Source organism: Chroicocephalus ridibundus, chromosome 11 (assembly GCF_963924245.1).
Source record: "Chroicocephalus ridibundus chromosome 11, bChrRid1.1, whole genome shotgun sequence".
Classification (NCBI taxonomy): domain Eukaryota; kingdom Metazoa; phylum Chordata; class Aves; order Charadriiformes; family Laridae; genus Chroicocephalus; species Chroicocephalus ridibundus.
The window spans coordinates 10,017,275-10,034,276 of record NC_086294.1 but is presented as its reverse complement, the minus strand read 5'-3'; the positions used below and the strand labels follow the sequence as shown (position 1 = coordinate 10,034,276).

The 17,002-nt window shown below is 59.6% G+C and overlaps 1 protein-coding gene across 3 annotated transcripts; it reads left to right on the top strand.

Annotated features, from left to right (window-relative positions):
• The first annotated feature begins 2,288 nt into the window (after positions 1-2,288).
• Positions 2,289-16,074, top strand: ARHGEF37 (Rho guanine nucleotide exchange factor 37). 3 transcript variants are annotated; one of them, XM_063349198.1, is made up of 13 exons: positions 2,289-2,310; positions 5,037-5,254; positions 5,668-5,791; positions 6,192-6,339; positions 7,204-7,403; positions 7,989-8,119; positions 8,703-8,807; positions 10,707-10,817; positions 11,993-12,322; positions 13,276-13,404; positions 13,770-13,965; positions 14,403-14,575; positions 14,973-16,073. In XM_063349198.1, the coding sequence occupies exons 2-13, from the start codon at positions 5,051-5,053 to the stop codon at positions 15,180-15,182; spliced, it is 2,061 nt and encodes a 686-aa protein (XP_063205268.1). In that variant the 5' UTR covers positions 2,289-2,310; positions 5,037-5,050; the 3' UTR covers positions 15,183-16,073. The 3 variants fall into 3 exon arrangements, with proteins under 3 accessions (XP_063205268.1, XP_063205266.1, XP_063205267.1); XM_063349196.1 differs by lacking the exon at positions 2,289-2,310 and adding an exon at positions 2,379-2,483 and having other exon boundaries at positions 14,973-16,074; XM_063349197.1 differs by lacking the exon at positions 2,289-2,310 and adding an exon at positions 2,686-2,962 and having other exon boundaries at positions 14,973-16,072.
• Positions 16,075-17,002: the final 928 nt, after the last annotated feature.

Below are 17,002 nucleotides of genomic sequence, written 5' to 3'. Positions count from 1 at the left end.
AGGAGTGTCACGGGGGCACCTTGTCCCACCAGCACCTTGGGGTTGGTTTTTTTCTTAAATACTGCCCAAATAGAGGTAGCAAAGTGCTCCTGCCATGGCAGTGGGTATGAAGAGGGCCGGGTGGTGCCATGGAGGTGGCTCACCCTTGCTCTGCGAGAAGCATCCTGCAAAAACAGTTTTGCAATGAGGTTACACAAAGCTGGCTCTGTTGCTGGAGAAGGCAGTCCTGCCTCCCTGCCACCCTCCGCAGCAGCTGCGGGGTCCCACACACAGTCCCACACGCGGTCCCACACCCTGCCACTGCTTGCCAGGTTTCGTGTTGGCAGGGCGGAGTGCTGGCTGCCCACAAGGGTGCCGATGCCGAGAGTGCCAGGGGACAGCCCACCCCGCTGGGACCCTTTAGCTTGGCTTAACCTGAGCACAACACCTCACCCTGGGACACAGACATTGTGCTCAACCAGCCAGCGCCTATTTGCTTTTCCCTTGTAAGGGGAGCCAGGCCAGGGCAGCCAGCCCGCTCTCATGCCTCCCCAGGGAGCCCTGGAGTGGTGACAGCGCTGTGACACTGCTCCAGGTCCCCAAGCCACCCAGGTGGAGCCGCAGCAGCCCCAGCCCCATGGCTGGACGGGAGGAGTGTGGGGCACGGCATGGCACAGCAGGAAGGAAATGGCTTGCATGGGGGGAAGGAGGCATCAGCCGCTCCCCACAGGGCTCCCCAGAGAGGCCATCCTGCAAGGAACTTGCTGGGGCCAGGTTACACAGCGTCTGAAAAAACAGACTGGAATGGGAAATATGCCCAAGGCAACACCCATGGCGTGAGCCGGCCAGGGCGGAGCGGGTGGCCGGGGATGCCACCCTGCTGTGCTGGCTCCAGCGGGGCAAGGACGCCATCCGAGGCGGGAGTGCTGCCCTGCCAGGACTCCTCAGCAGCCGCAGGAGTGTGGTTCCTGCCCCGGTGTGATCAGCCACAAGATGCTGATGGGAGCAAAGCGGCGCTGACATCCCTCGAGGTGCCATGGCGTTGCTGGACGCAGCAGTAAGAGCACCTGCCCAAGGATGGAGCTGGAGAACTCCTGACATCGCTGCGATGCCAGCCCGAAGGCTGCCCAGACAGGTGTTCCGCTGCTTCAGAAAGCACCTGGGCAAGGACTGAATCCCTTGCTGCCACCTGCAAGGGAGGAAGGACAACATCTTGTCCCCAAGGCCACAGCCAGGTAAAGCCCTTGCTGCCTAGCCATGTGTGGGTCTCTCCTGTGGCCACATATCTCTCCCTAAGCCCGTACAGTGGGGGCCAGTCTGGGAACTGTTCTTGTGGGGTGGCTTTACCCTGGCCACCCACGCAGCCAGGGGACATCGCTGCATGTTGGCTTCTCCCCAAAACACCTGCCTGGGCATTAATGCTTCTGCTTCTTCTCAACCCTGGCTCCTCCTGCTGTGTTGCTGCCCAGCTTATTCACCCACAAACTCTCCTGTGCCCTGCAGCATCCCCCCAGCACAGGGACAAGGGAAGATGGTCTCATGCTCCTGGCTCAGGGCCCCCAGCACAGCCCCATGAGCTGTATCCAGCATCCCCACAGGCAGGATGGGGTGAAGGCAGGGAAGGCAGCAGGGCAGGCTGGCCTTCCTGGCACCAGCACTGTGTGGGAGCCAGTGGGGCAGATGTGTGCGGGCCCCCATGCTGCCCTGCCCAGCCCACATCAGCCCCCGCATGTCAGCAGAAATGGACCCAGAGGGAAGGACTACACTGGAGAGCTCGTCCTGGACCATCACTGCCTGTGACCTGTATGAGTCACTGAAAGACTCAGAGTCCTTTTTACTGTGCCACTTTTTGGACGCTGTGGGTCAGCCTGGAAAAACCCAGGTGCCACCGTCCCCTCCCTGTGGCCAGGCTGAGGACGAGTGCCCAGCTGCGGGAGCTGGCTGCAGACCGGCCTCTCTCTTCTCAATAGCTTGTTTATAAGGATGCAAACACCTCATAAGTGAAAAAACAACCTCATGCCAAATAGCCACTGGCTCGCAATGGCCCAAGCTGTGCAACCACTTCCTCGCTTATATATTTTCAATTCTGTTTGCTCAGAACCCTTTTCCGCTGCTGAGCAGCTGGCAAGCGATGGCAGAGCAGAGGGGCATGTGGCCGGGGGGATGCCTGCCTGTGGGATAATGTGGGGAGAAGCCTGTGTGTCCATGGATGGGCTGTAGGAGCACCAGGGCACCAAGCTAGTGCTGAGGCGGCAACGCGCTGGAGCCATAGCAAGGCCATAAAAAGACCCAGAGGACTTGCCTGTGTTTATCTCCAGCAGGAGCGAGCCGGTGAGTCTCCTGCTCTCCAGCCGGAGCTGCTGCCCGGCACAGGCCACCAGGACACCGGGGGCTGCCACACTGCTGGCTGCGCAGCACCAGGATTTCAGGATGGATAAGTGCAAAAGGTGGTGGCGGGGCGGGGGGAGCTGCGGCTGCGATGTCGGGCGCTAATACAGACCCAGGTACGGCGCTTGGCGCCCAGCTGCTTTTGCAGATGAGAGAGATGAGAGTATCCCCCCTCCTCCCCCCGCCATCGCCGCTGCGGCGACTCCCCCGGCTCGCTTTCCCCAAGCTCCTCTCCCGGCCGGGTTCGGCCGCCGGCGGAGGCGGTGAACACGGGCTACCAGCCCGCCTGGCCGCTTGCCAGCCTCCCCGCCGCCGTCGCCGCCGCCGCCGCCGGGCTTGCGCAGCGAGCGCCGCGCTGCTCGTCCCACCGCGGCCGGGCCCCGCGGCGGGCGGACGGCGGGCACCGTGCTCCGGTTACCGTCACCCGGCGCCGCGGGCTCACTCCGCGCCCTGGGCTCGGGCCCTCCTGCCCGCCCCGGCCGTGCCAGCCCGGCTGCGGCGCCGCGGGTTTATCATTAACTCCCCGCAGGCAGCGGGAGAGCGGCGGCCGCAGCCGGGCACGGCTCCCCGGCGCCAGCCCCGGCCTCCTCCGCAGGTAAGAGCCGGAGCAGCGGGTTTCGGGGCGTGGAGGTGACGGGGCGGCGGGGGGAGCAGGGAGATGGCAGGGCCGTGCCGGAGCCTGTCCCTCGGGGCGGAGGGTGGGAGCTGTGGGGCTGGAGCCGGGGTGCCAGGGGGGCCGCGGCATCCCCTGGGTGCGGGTCCCTGTGTGCTGGCTGGGGACGCTGCCTGGTCCCCGCTTTACAGGCAGGGATGCTCGGAGCCACCGAGGCGGCGGTGACATGTCAAAGGCGGGCAGCTGCCTGGGAGGAGAGCTGGGAAATGAAACCTGCTCTCGCTCTCTCCGTCTGGTCCAGCGCTGTCCGGAAATGCTTCTTTTTGGTTTTGCACAATTCCCTTGTTCCTCTGATGTTTCAGGCCGGGGGGTGGGGGAGGGAAAGAGGTTTCCCCAGCTTGGGGGCACCCCCAAAAGCAGCTGCGTGCTCTGGGGGATGCTAGTGCAAGGACCAGTGACACCCAGCACCTGCATGCCCCGGAGCTGCAGGACAGCTCTCCAGGGCTCAGCAGATGTCTCAGATCATGGCTTTCCACCTGCCTCCACTGCAGCCCTTCCTCTGAGTCAGAATTTTGCTGTGACCCCCAGGCAGAGGACGCTGGGCTTGTCCAACAGTCCTTGACGGGAATCCCTCTGCCTGGACACCTTGGAGGCACCCAAAGGGGCGCAGGAAAGCGTCCCCTACTCCCCATGTCCCAAAGTAGCCAATGCCATGCCACAGACAGGGGTGGCAGCCAAATCCGCAGAGGGCAGGGATGACAGCTGTCACGGTAACGTGCCCCTGTAAGGCAGGCAGAGGTCCCATACCTTGTCACAGGCATTTGCTTGCTGTGCCAAGCCCAGCTCTCCTCCAGCGCAGCAGTGGGCATGTGCCAAGGAGGGGATATTCACCCTGCCCGGCGCTCACAACTTCGTCACCCGCTTGTCAGCTGGACCCTTCCCCAGCGGAGGCGCGGGTTGTCCTGCCAGCCCCTCTCCCTGCTCCCACCGCGGGCGCCTGGGGCTGCAGCCTCTGAAGCGGGCGCCTGGCATGCTATGCTGCACTCCGGCTGACAGTCAGGCGTGGAGGTTGGCACTGGCTGGGCAGGCGGCAGAGGGCAGATGCAGAACTGTCCTCCCTGTGCCGCTGCTTGTGCCATCTTGCTTTTATCCTGCCGAGCCACCTCCGCCTTGCCTTCGCTCCTCGCCTCCTCCACAGCCCCCGTGAGCAGGCTGCCTGGCAGCATCCCTCCCCCCGGCTGGGATCTGGATCCAGCCGAGCTGTGCGCTGTGCTGGCGTGGGCTGTGCCCTGTCTCTCTCTCAAGGCCTCCTGCCTGCGACGGAGCACTATCTGCGATGATTTGGGAGGTGCTCCATCCTCCTCAGCATCAGTTAGAGCAGAGGGTGTTCCCTGAGAAGGAAATGACATGAATCAGCTCCAATTTTTCACACTCTCCACAGGCAGAGAGGAGAAGGGAACGGGTTGTGCTGGGCAGGGCACGGTCATTGCGCACCGGGGGCTGCGAGTGTCTCTGACAGAGGCGCCACCAGCTTCGCCCACTTCTCTCTCCCATCCCTGTGACTTTTAAACCAGCTCTCCCTGTCACAGAAACATCTCTTGTTCAAGCGCTACAAGAACACCCTTTGTACTTTGAATAGACTCTTGAACGCAAGGCAACGCGCCGGGCGCTGACAGCCAAGGCAGGGAGGGCCACAGGCAAACCCCGCTCTGCTTTCAGGGACCAGCCCCTGCGCGGTCCCGGTGCGGGGTGAGTGCTGACCTGCCTGCGGCTGGGGCTCCCCTTGCCTGCACCCTGGCCCTGCGCGCAGCCATTGGGCACATGTACGTGGCAAGTCCCTGCCTGCCACACGTGGGTGTCTGCCCTCCACTGTCAGCCTGCTCCTGGCTTGCGGTGCTTTATGGTTTTGTGGTTCTGGAGTGTCATCCACACCTTGCTTGTAAATGCAGATGGGTTGAGTGTCCCTGGGGATGTGTCCCTGGCACAGGAGAGGGAGCACGGGCCCCGGGGCTGCCCTTGCCACAGCCTGTCCCTAACCCCCTGCCACCACCTGCAGAGTGTCACACCAAGATGGCGAGCACCCACGGGACAGAGCCCGATGCTGAGGATGCAGCCGAGACTGAAGAGGCCATCTACGAGGAGGTGATGCCCTGCGACAGGATGGAGCTGAGCCAGCGGCTGGCCGTGGAGGAGCTCATCACCACTGAGGCCAGCTATGTCCACAACATCCAGCTCTGTGTGTCAGACATCCGGGCACACCTCCAGAAGAAGCAGGTGAGAGGGGGCATGTCCCCCCGCCCCAGGCCTAGGGACCATAGGGTGAATCTGTTGAGATCTGCAAGATGCCCAAATCACTGCAGGGAGGTCACCTTCCACTCTCCTGGGCTTCCCTCAATCAGCCAAGGTCTTGGGTTGGTTGGACATTGGGTCTGACCCAGTACAGCTGTCCTACAGCTGTAACCCTGATTCTGTAACGTGAAAAGGCCTCGTTGCCCTGCTTGGGAGCACAGCCGGGTCTCAGCATCCCCAATGCCTCCTGAAACAGAGCATCGCTCCAGCTCCTCGGATGTCGCGTGGGGCAGCTGGAAGGACACAAGTGCTCAGAAGGGTGTGAGTGCCTGCAGAACACAGGGTCCTCCTCTGTCTGATGTATTTGGCTTATCCTGGGGCATCTTTGTTCCCTTCAGCTACCTGAACTTGACCTGGAAGGACTCTTCTCTAACACCGATGACATCCTCCACATCTCCAGACGGTTTCTGAAGGGTCTGGAGGCCACAGCCACTCAAGAGCAGGAACAGCTGCTCTGCATCAGTAAGTGGTGCAGTGCTGAGAACTGACCCATGCCCACCCATGCCTTTGCTGGTGCTGGCAGTGCCACCGCACAGTGCTGTGCCCCGGTGCAGCCCCCAGCCCACCTGCCCTGACACCTCCTGCACCTCGGCTCCGGGGAGTGCTGCTGCCGGTGCATTGCCATCCACAGGCAGCCACCCACGTGGACCCCACAGGGACAAGGCAGACCTGCCCAGCCTGCAGAAAGTGATGAGGGGGCAGCATCAGGCTCAGCTTAGCAGATGTGCCCGGGGTGCAGAGCACTGCCCTGGAACGTTTGGCTCTGCCAGCTTCACCCTTCAGCAGGCTGGGGAGAAACCTCTGCCTTTCTCTGAGGCCATAGGAAAGGACCATCCTTGCCAGCCTCACTCTCCTTCCCCAGGCGCCCTATTCCAGGAGTTCAAGGAGGAGATGGAGACTGTCTACAAGATCTACTGTGCCAGCTACGAGCATGCCCTCCTGCTGGTGGAGAGCTACCGCAAGGACCCCAGGCTGCAGGAGGAGATCTTGGAGACCCTGAATGCAACAGTGTAGGTACCTGCTGCTGAGCCCACCACCTCCCTCTCCCTGTTTTACCTTTTGGCCTTGCCCTTCTTCTCTCTGGACAAGCTATGCATGGATACATGCCACCATGCTGAGTCTAGTATGACGGCCATCACCTTTGTGGCATTGCCTGGTGTAGTCCCTAACAGCCTGTCCTGCATCCTTGAGGCCATTTGTCAAAGGGGCACTACAGGTTGGTGGTCTTTTATGGTGGACCCCAAAACAAGGGTTGGGGTGGCACCCGCAGCTGCCACCAGCTCCACAACCGCCATTGAGGGCACATGTTCCCCAGCCTGACCAGAGAGACGGGTTGGCCCCGAGGGACCTGCCAAACCCTTCCTGAACTACAGGGGGGGTCACACTGTCGGAGCCAGGAGTAGCAGGAGCAGCAGTGGAGCAGTTGCTGAGATTTGCTGCTCTCTTTCAGGGCACAGGCTGCGTGACTCCCAAAGGGGAGTCCTGCCTGCAGCCTGCCTGCGCTTTGCCCACACCCTCCCTCCCCATTCCCCCCGGAGCAAGCGCTGATCCGGTGCCTCCCAGCCAGACAAGCGCAGCACTGTTCAGGGAGGCAGGGCACCCGCCCGGGGCTGGCACTGCCTTCGGGGATGGCGGGGACAGTGTCCCCCTGCCAGCGGTCCCGGGGGGGTGGCCCCACAGCTGGCAGGGAGCAGGGGTTCACAGCCAGAAATCCCCCATGGCTGCAGGGCAGAGCTTGCCTGCATCTCCAAGGGAACAAAGCTCCCCTGAAGCTGGAAAGGGGCTGCTTTCTCCCCAAGATGCTCACGGCAAAGCCGGGAGGAGCAGCAGGGCAGCCCTCCACGCTGACCTTGAGCGATTCCCCTCTCCATCAGGCCTCACACAGGCGCGTCGGACCTCAGCTTCTTCCTGGTGATGCCGGTGCAGAGGGTCACCAAATACCCGCTGCTGCTGGGGAAGATCCTGGAGAACACCCCCACCAGTGCCAACGCTTACCCGGCCCTGCAGGCAGCCGTCCGCGCCATGGCCCAGGTCAACGCCAACATCAACGAGTACAAACGGCGCAGAGAAGTAGGTGAGCGGGCAGGGGCCACGGTGCAGGCACGGGGCACGGCATCTGGGAAGCCCCAGCCCAACCCCAGTCGTCTCCCCTTGGTGTTGCACTAATTCCTGCTTAAATCAGTTCAAAGCTCTCCTACCCTCCACCTGTCCCACCTGGTGGGGCCACAGACTCATGCCGGCAGCTCCTGGCACTGCTCTGGTCCTGCAAATGCCACTCCGGGCAAGACCTGAAGGCTGCGGAAGCAGGGTGGCATGGGCGGGGGGGGAGGCAGGGGGGAGTGCGGGTTGCTGAGCACAAAACCAGTCTGTCTGCATTCCTGGAGCTGGGGAATGGGGAGGAACAGTCCTGCCCTTGGGATAGGAGAAATCAAGCTCCCCACAAACAGAAGCTTGCTCTTTTTGGTTTTCATAGTACTTTCCCCGGGGCTGCCCTTCTCTGATGTGGCTTGCGCTTATCCTGTTGATCACGACTTGTCAGCTCCGGGCCTGGGTGCTGCTCACCCTTGTTGCCCACTAATGCTGCTGAGGATGCTGCCCTGACGTTTCCTCTTCTGATCTTTCTTTCCCTCCCATCTTGTGTGCCCCCTGCCCGAGACAGCGACCAAATACAACAAGGCCGAGCACCTGACGCTGCGGGACCGCTTTGCGCGCCTCAACACCCACTCCATCGCCAAGAAGACCACGCGGCTGAGCCGGCTCTTCATGCACGAGGCCGGCATCGTGGCCAAGGTGGGCAGCCCGCACCCTACTGCCTGCACCCACGGACCCGCTGCTTCTCCTTGGGTCATTTCTGGGGTTTTCCACTGCCTCCTGAGACACCTCATCAGTGGGAAGGGGAGAGCGGAGCCGAGGTGGCATGGCCAATGCTGACACCCAGTGGCCTGTGCTGTCACATGAGCCACAGTCCCATTTTCGAGCAGCCTAAGGGTGGCTCCTTGTCCCACCCGCCAAGGACCAGTGGGATAGGAGGGATGCAGGTACACACCTCGCTCCCTGCCTCAGAGCGCTGCAGGAGAGCACTTTGACCCCCAAAGGACCCACAGGCACCCCACTGAAAGCAAAGACACCCCAGCGTTCCCCAGCACCACAACCACACCGAAAGCCCTGTTTCCTCATGCGTCCCAAGCACCCGAGATTTTGACCTGAGATTTTTTCAGATTCCTGGAGCCTCTCAGGGTCTCCCCCGGCTGTCCCCAGCACCGTGAGCATCAGGCAGGGGCCTGGCTGCTTTTTATGTTAGCACCCAGCGAAGGGCACCTGAGGCATTGCCTGGCCTGCCCGTGCTGGGGATAAGCTGCCTCTTGCCTCGCAGACGGAGGACAAGGAGTACGATGACCTGGAGGAGAAGTTCCAGTGTGTGGTATCCAGCGTGGCCGTGCTGAAGGAGAATGTGGCATCCTACCTGGGCCATTTAGAGGTAAAACCCTAGCCACTTGCAGGGGGTTGTCCCCATCCAGGCATCAGGACCTGTTTCTTGGGGTTGCAGAATACTTTCAACTATGGAAACCAGTGTCAGTTGGGGATGCTCAGTGACTTGCATCTCTCAGCCAAAGTCGTTGTGCTGGGGGCTTGCACAACATCCAACGATTGCTCGAATACAGCGAAGTTTAAAACAAAGTCAAGGCTTCGTTGACACAGTCTGAGCTGGGTGTCATTTAGGAATAATTGGTCCTTAAACTGGTCATTATTTCAAGGCATTAAATAGCTGGGAAGGCTAAGTGTTGCTCAGCCTGGGAATTCTTGCATAACAGGTATAAGGCAGAAGCGTTCCCAAATCAGGGAAACAACAAACTTCCCTTCTGAAATGACCCAGCGGGGTAGCTGCTGTGATTTTCTCGTGGAAATCCCTTGGGGCATCTGAGGGAAATGAAAGTATGAGCAATGGCAAAATCCCCAGACGCTGTATTATCAGAAAAGTCTCAGGAAATAACAGAGGGTTCAGAAAGCAGCAATTCAAGGGCTGGAAAGACCTTGTAATGAAAATATTGACAAGGGCTCCCCATCTAGGATTGGGAGGGAGGAAAAGGGGACAGAAAGACTCCTTGTAGCCCAAGGAGGGGGTAAAATGCAATTAGAACAGAAAAAAAACGAGTGTCACAGTGAGACATGGCATCAGCTAGGGGGACAAGGTATGACCGTCCTCTGAGACATCGAGTGCTCTTGGGGACCTGCCTGGCACTGCCCCTCAGCGAGCTGCATCTCTGTAAGCCAGCTTCTTGGCTTCAGCCAGGACATCAAGTGGCTGCAAATAGGCTGGGCAGCCTAGATCACGAGCTGTGGTGTGGAGTCATGCTGGGGTTTGGGTGTAGCTTCAGAGGAACTGCTGGTGGGGGAAGGTGGGGCTGCATGCATGCCCCGTCTGTCTCCCTCTGAAAGCTTCTCAGAGACGTCCTGAGGAGCCGATGAAGACATGTTCTCATAGGGCAGAGACAGCCACTCTTTATGCTGTCTGGCAGTTCCCTCTTGTGCATCTGTCTCTACCAGTGCCTCCACCACAAGGAGAGGCAAATCTTGGTGCACGCAAGATCACCACAGCCACCTCTGCTTGTGTAAGAGCCCCTGTAAGGTTGAGGAAAAGCACACAAGTCTCAGCTGCCACCTTCTGCCCAAAGGGTCAACCCCTTTCCCATTTTATATTTCCATCTCCAGTCCTTCCTGAGGCAAGGAGGGGCCTCCAAAACACAACCACAGGCAAAAAGATCTAGGACAGAGATCAGGGCACTTGGAGGCCAGGCTTCTCTTGGCACCAGCAGCAGGCTGGGGCTCAGGGAGCTCAGTGCTCCCTTCTCTAGGTCTAGAGGTTGTGGGTCAACATCTGCCACCAGGCAGGAAGGAAGCTGCTGCCCACAGAGTTAACATTAAAGCAAAGCCTCTCAAAGCAGAAGAGGGTCTCCACCCAAACCATCTTTCTGCCACTTTCCTCTCCCACCAGTCTCACTCTCCATGCAGAGGCAGGGGGAAGATTTTGTACACAAATGCAAGAAACTCCATGGAGCTACTGGAGCACCAAACCCAAGAGTCAGAGCACCAGAAAACATCAAGCTGGGGCAGGCTGCCTGGGGCCACAGGGCAGCCCTTGGCCACCTTGCAGGGGTAGGAGTGCTTTTGCAAGCCGGTGCATGATCCCTGCTCAGAGGGAGAGGTTTGTTAACATCTAAGCGAGCTCCGCAACTTGCAGACGAGAGTAGCCCAGAGCATCAGTCCCGCTAGGCTGCTAGCACAGAGCACCCAGACTGAGACATGGCATGTCTTTGAGAACATAGGGATAGGTTACAGATGGGTTACAGGTCAGGTCTGATGGCTTTCTCTCTTCCAGGCATTCCTGTTGCCTACCCCACACAAGCGTGAGCTGCAGATCGACGAGGGACCCGCCCAGCAGTACTGCCGCTTCGCAGAATACCTCCATTGCACTGTTTTCCCAGAGTTTGTGAGTGCTCCTTCCCTGTAGATCTCCTTCAACCACGCATTGCTCACACCAGTAGGGCCTGGCTGCTCCCCCAAGGCAGGGCAGCTAAGAGTTGAGGGGGACCTCATAAGAGGCAGTGTCCTCACCAACAGGCACAGTCCCCTGAACATTGCAGGCAGAGCCAGGGGCCAGTAACAGGATCCATCAGCAGTCCCAGACACGTGAAGTGAGGAACCAGCTCCAGGGTCCATCCAGGAAAGAAGAGGAGGTAGGGCTAGGGACATGGCTACAACACAGCTCTAAAGCCCATCCAGGGCTGGAGACAAGCTGCAATGTCTATCTGATGGGTTCATCCAGGAGTGAGCTACCTGCAGCAGAGGTCCAAGATCCACCCAGGAGACAGAGGTAGAAACCACCATACCCACAGCAACATTCAGGCAGCAGCTGAAGGCCCTTAAATGGGCTGTGGGCAGGGGTGTGGGTGGAGGCCCCAGGTGAGGCTGATTTGGGCCATTAAAGCCTATTTTGTGCCTTCAGGGCCCTGACGTGTTCATGGCCAGCCATGGAGGCAGGGCTGCGGCAGAGCACAGGATGGTGGGAAACACGATGTACTGTTTATTTGACCCACACAGGTGTTTGGCCCCAAACCTCAGTCCAACCTACCCATACCTTGTGAGCCACCCATCTGTCTCCTTCCACTACCAGGACTCCCGCTTGGGTGGTGGCTGCTACCGTAAACGCAGTCAGGGAGGTTTTCTGAGCAGTAAAGAATGTGGCAGGGCAGCCTGAACCCCACACCTGGATGCTGGCATCCCCAGGGAGCACCAGCACAGGGAGGGTTAACCATGCAGACCCTGGGCTGAGGGCCTCCGTCCAACCAGGACACTGGGATCTGCATGGGACAGTCACTGCAACACCCTCCTTGGCCCATGGGACCTTGCACGTAAGGGTCCTACCCAATCATTTGCGTGGAGCACAAGTTTTGAATCATGGCATGCGTGACTGCTCTCTGCCAAGGGTATGCTTTGGTTGGCATCCTGTGTGCCTTCAGGGAAGGATGCCTCAGATGCTCCTCACTCCACACAAGCCCCTCAACAGGTCCCCGAGCCTTTTCTCCTGTGTAAGATGGTGCCCCATGCAGACAGCTGGGCCTGTGGGGGCAGCTCATGTGGAGATTTGGTACTTTCGCTCCACAGAAGCGGCGACTGGACAGGCTGGTCTGCCAGCCCCTCTGCAGCCTCTCAGACATGCTGGTGGGGCCACAACAGCTGGTCAAGAAGCGCCTGGACAAGCTGCTGGACTATGAGGAGATCCAGGAGCGGAAGAGTGAGATGGGCAGCGTGACATACGACGAGGAGGCAGCCATGAACACCTACCTTGCCATCAATGCCCTGCTTGTGGCCGAGCTCCCGCAGTTCAACCAGGTGGCTCTGCAGATCCTGGGGCAGATACTGTGCTCCCTCTGCACCCTGCAACGGGACTTGGCTGCCCAGGTCCTGCACCAGGCAGAAAAGGAGCTAGAGCAGGTGAGAGTGACCCCGTGGTGTGTGTGCCCAAACCGGCCACGTGCTGAGGCGGACCTGTCTTCTTCAGGCTTGGAACATCATTTGGATGTTGGGGCACTGAAGGTTTGCTGTATCCCAAGCCTGCTCTTGCAGACACACAGCTCCCTGCCTAGCATTTGTAGGCGATCTCTCCTCCCCTTCAGCTAGAGAAAGCTAAATTTTCTCTTTTCCACTGCCAGGAAGTGTCCTGCTCTCTCTTTGAGGACACCACTGGTAAATTATTGATGTGCTGCCTGAGAGATCAGTGTTAACTCGGAGCTCCTGAGGGCTCTGTGCTGGGAAGGCGAGGAGGAGGACAGCTTCTGGCCTGAGAAACGAGCGTCCCTAGAACCTCCATCCCCTGGGAGATATCTCCCAGGACTCCTCACTGCACAGCACTCTGAGCCTGACATTTGCAAACATGGTGGGTCAGGCCAGTCCAGAGTCCTGGGGCAGAGCATGGCTCCGGCCTGACCCATGAACAGGATGAGAACAAGATGCAACCACTGGACGTATCCTCTCAGGCGCTGCTCGTACATACCTAGGCATGAGGGTGGATTCCCCTTGCTCAGCCTGGGATGCTTACATGCGGACATCTACCCCAGAGCTACATCCACCTGTCTCCCTTTTTAGTCAGGTGGGACGGACTGTGGGCTTGGGGCAGGACAGCAGGACCCAGGGACTGCTGCCATGGGCTGGGTACAGCCCAAGAGCCGCACGTGTGACTGCTCTGGGCAGGGCAGGTGGCTTAAAGCCAGAGAGCAGCGGCTCTCCTTGCCAAGGGGAACCACATCCTAGATGCAAAGTTCATCTTAAGTGACAAGGTCTGTTATCTTGCTTTCTCACCTCTTTTCTTCCTGCTCCTTTTGTTTGACCCTACCCACAGCTCTTCCCCTCCCCAGGGCCTACTCTGATCTCAGGGTCTGTCTTCACAGATGCCCCACGGTCGCATGCCTCTGCCCGGTTTCTGGAAGATGGTGGATGACACCTTGAAGCAGTCTGACGCTCAGCTCCATGCCTTCTGCCAGACATTCGAGACAGTCACACCAAGCCCTGTGGCACAGGTAGGAGCTGGGAAGGGGGTGTCTCAGGCCAGCTGGATGAAGAGGTAGGATTGTGGCTTACCAGAGTAGAACATCTCCTTGGGAAAGTTGGCTCAGAAAGTGGCATGGGGGCTTGCCACAGCTACAGTATTTCCCCCAAGCCCCTGACAGCAGCTGAGTGGGGGTAACCAGGGAGGAAACAGTCTCAGCTCTTCTGGTTCTGGACATTCATCCCCAAACCATGAGGCAGAGCAGATAGTGTAAAGGAGTTTCTCCTCTAACCTCTCACTGGGATGTGATCCTGCAGAAAGGAGAACACGTGTACGTGGAGGACCTCAGTCTCCTGTGTGTCCCATCGTGTTCCTGTGTCTTTTGCTCCCCACCAGCCTCTGAACCCTGCCGAGGAGCGGAAGGTCCTTTCCCTTGTGAGCAAGCACGGCCCAGACAAACTTTACCAAGTGACGAGCAACATCAGTGGCAGCAAAGACTTGGACCTGACCTTGCAAAGGGGACAGATTGTAGCTCTGCTGCAAAGTATGGACACGAAAGGGAACACGAGCAGATGGCTGGTGGATGCTGGAGGTACTGTGAGCTCTATGGGGAGCTTCTCCTCGCCTTGGCACCAGGGTCAGGACACAAACCTGAACCACTTCCTCAGCTTGGATGAAACAGCGGGCCATTGCCTCCCGGGTCCTCCCTTCCAGGGTTTGCTCAGCCCAAACCCACCTCTGCTTTGCCAGCTGCGCCCATAGCCATTAGCTGTAAAGTTCAGGTTTCCCCATGGGGGAGCACTCGTGGCTCATCATGGCTGGCAAAGAGAATCCCATGCACACAGAAACATCTTGAAACCCCTTTTTAGGGGGTTTTGCTGCTGGATATCCCCTAGTGATGGATCAGTTTGAACAGGGCTGCTGTGCCATGCCAGGCAACAGCCAAGTTGTCATTCCTCTCTCCTCCAACCAGTCCTACATGTGCCAGGCAGCGTGGCCCCATGACCTGTGTGTGTGCGTGTCCTCCAGGTCCTCGAGGGTTTGTGCCTGCTGGAAAACTCCGGCCCTATTGCCCGGTACAAAGCCAGCAGACCGGGATGCAGATGCCAGCCCTGGAGAGTGGCACAGAGAGAAGGCGACATTCGTACGCAACACCTGAAGCTCCCAGGCCCCAGGTGGCCACCTTCACCCCAGCTTTCCAGGTGAGAGAGGGGGACACCCCCCAGGGCCATTCCTAGCAACCCCACCAGCTCCATGCTACCCCTTGTGTGTGCAGCGTGTGGGTGGGAAGGTGGACCTGCTTTTCCAGCACACATGTGATCATACATGTGCAGCCATGTGCCTCGCAGGGGAGTGTCACAGCCCCTGACCGAGTGCCCTGCGAGGCTGGTGTCTGCCTTGCTGGGACCTGGGGTGGACAAAGCAAGAGAACTGTGCTTAGTGGGGTCCCCGATGTCCCTCCATAGATGGCAGTACTGCAGTGCCCTCTTGGAATCCACCTCCGTGTCCCCTCTAGGTCCTGCCCTGCCATGTGTTCTTTCCCCCTTTGACCCTCGTGTCCAGCAAGGGCTTCCTCCCTCCTTCCCCTGCCTTTCCCAGGTGGTCGCCGGCTTCTCCTTCGCAGCCAGGAGTCCGCAGGAGGTGAGCCTCCAGGCAGGGCAGCCCGTGGTGGTGCTGGAGCCACACGACAAGAAAGGGAGCAAGGAGTGGAGCCTGGTGGATGTGAACGGCCAGAGGGGCTACGTGCCTTCCAGCTACCTGGTGACCGTCCCTGTGCAGGAGCCCATGGGCTGGAGTTTGCCTGTGTGAGCATGGCCAGCCCGGCACCCAAGGGCACAGGTTTCATCAGATGAGAGCCGTCCTCTTGGCACCCTGAAGACTCACTACGGGAGATGCTGGAGGAGAGCGGCTGTGGTGGCCCCGGGCCAGGGAGGCGGTGGGAAGCATCTGGCAGAATACGGCCCGGGAGATGCGGGTGCGAGGGACGGCAGTCTGGAGGCACGTTTTAATGGGTAGGTGTGAGGGTGCCATGTCCCATAGGTATTTGCACAAAGGAAAGGAGCACGAGCGAGTGAGGGCAGGTGGCTGCAGTTTTCCAGGGATTTGCTGAAATCCATGTCAGTAACAAAAGTGTTCCTAGGGGTGACAAGACAGCATTGTCCCCAGTTAGATCAGAACCAAGCTGCAAAGGGTGCAGTGCTGCAGAGGGGGTCTTCAGCCTGGCATGCAGCATCTCAGGCTCTTGGGAAGAGGCTCTCAGAGGAATCGCTGGTTTGAGTGCAGAGATTGAGGTGGAGCACCACGGAGACATGGCTCCCTGTTCCTCACCGGGGTGTCACGCCTGCCTGGGTGCCCACTGTGGTGTGCCATTGCGGTTCCTTCAGCAGCACAGCCTTCACATCCTGCTAAAGGGCACATCAATGCCAGCCTGCACCCGGCTGCAGCATCAATGATGGGAGGGTGCCAGGCTGAGTGTGGTGGTCAGGGTCCTCCCCAGCCCTCCTGGCCACCCAGCACCGCTCCTGGCCTCAGTTTCCCCCCGCAGCACCGCGGGGCTGATGCTACTGACCCCTTTCATAGAATCATAGAATCGCCTGGGTTGGAAGGGACCTTTCAGATCATTGAGTCCAACCATCAACCTAACTCTTGACAAAAACCATGACTAAACCACATCTCTAAGCGCTATGTCTACCCGTCTTTTAAATACCTCCAGGGATGGTACCTCAACCACTTCCCTGGGCAGCCTGTGCCAATGCTTAATAACCCTTTTCGTGTAAAAGTTTTTCTGAATATCCAGTCTAAACCTCTCCCGGCGCGGCTTGAGGCCGTTTCCTCTTGTCCTACCGCCTGTCACTTGGGAGAAGAGACCGACCCCCACCTCTGGACACCCTCCTTTGGGCAGTTGTACACTTTGAGCTCTGGTGACGAGAAGCGCTCTGCGCGCCACCCATGCTGTGTCGCGTCACTGGTGCGCTGACATTACAATACATGGCAGTGTCTCGCTGCCCCCCCCGTGCCGACGGGCTCCCCCCGTGCCGTGGGCTGCGCGGTGGCCGTGGCAGCGCGGCCGCGAGGTGGCAGAGCCGCCCCACATGCCGCGGCCGGGCGCTGGGAGCGCTGGTTTTGGTGGGGGGCTGGCAGGCTGCGGAGGGGTTTCGCTGCTGGGATGGAGTGTCCCTGTCCTCGGGAGGCGTGGGGACAGCCCGAGGTGGCAGGGCTGGCGGTGCCGGGGCAGCGGCTGATGGCCGGCTGTGCACCGCTTCCCTCCCAGCCGGTGCTGCTCGGGGCTGGGGACGGAGAGCACAGCTCCTGGGGGGCTCAGGGCACGCTGTCCCCCTTGCCGACCCACACAAATCTCCAGCGGTTTGACACACGCCTGCTGTCTAGAAGCACATGCCCCGTGGAAGAGGTTTTGGGGAGAACCAACCTGTGTCGGTCGGTCCCTGACCTAAGGCTTGGTCTGGGGACAGAGACAGCACTCCCCCCCACCACTGCCTGAGGCATCACAGCTCTGTGCCTCAGTTTCCCCATGGTTTGCTCTGATGCTGTGCTGTTTCAAGATGCTGTTGGGGCTCAGGGCAGGGAGCTGTGCTCATGACAGCACTGACACAGTGTCAGAGGGAAATTCG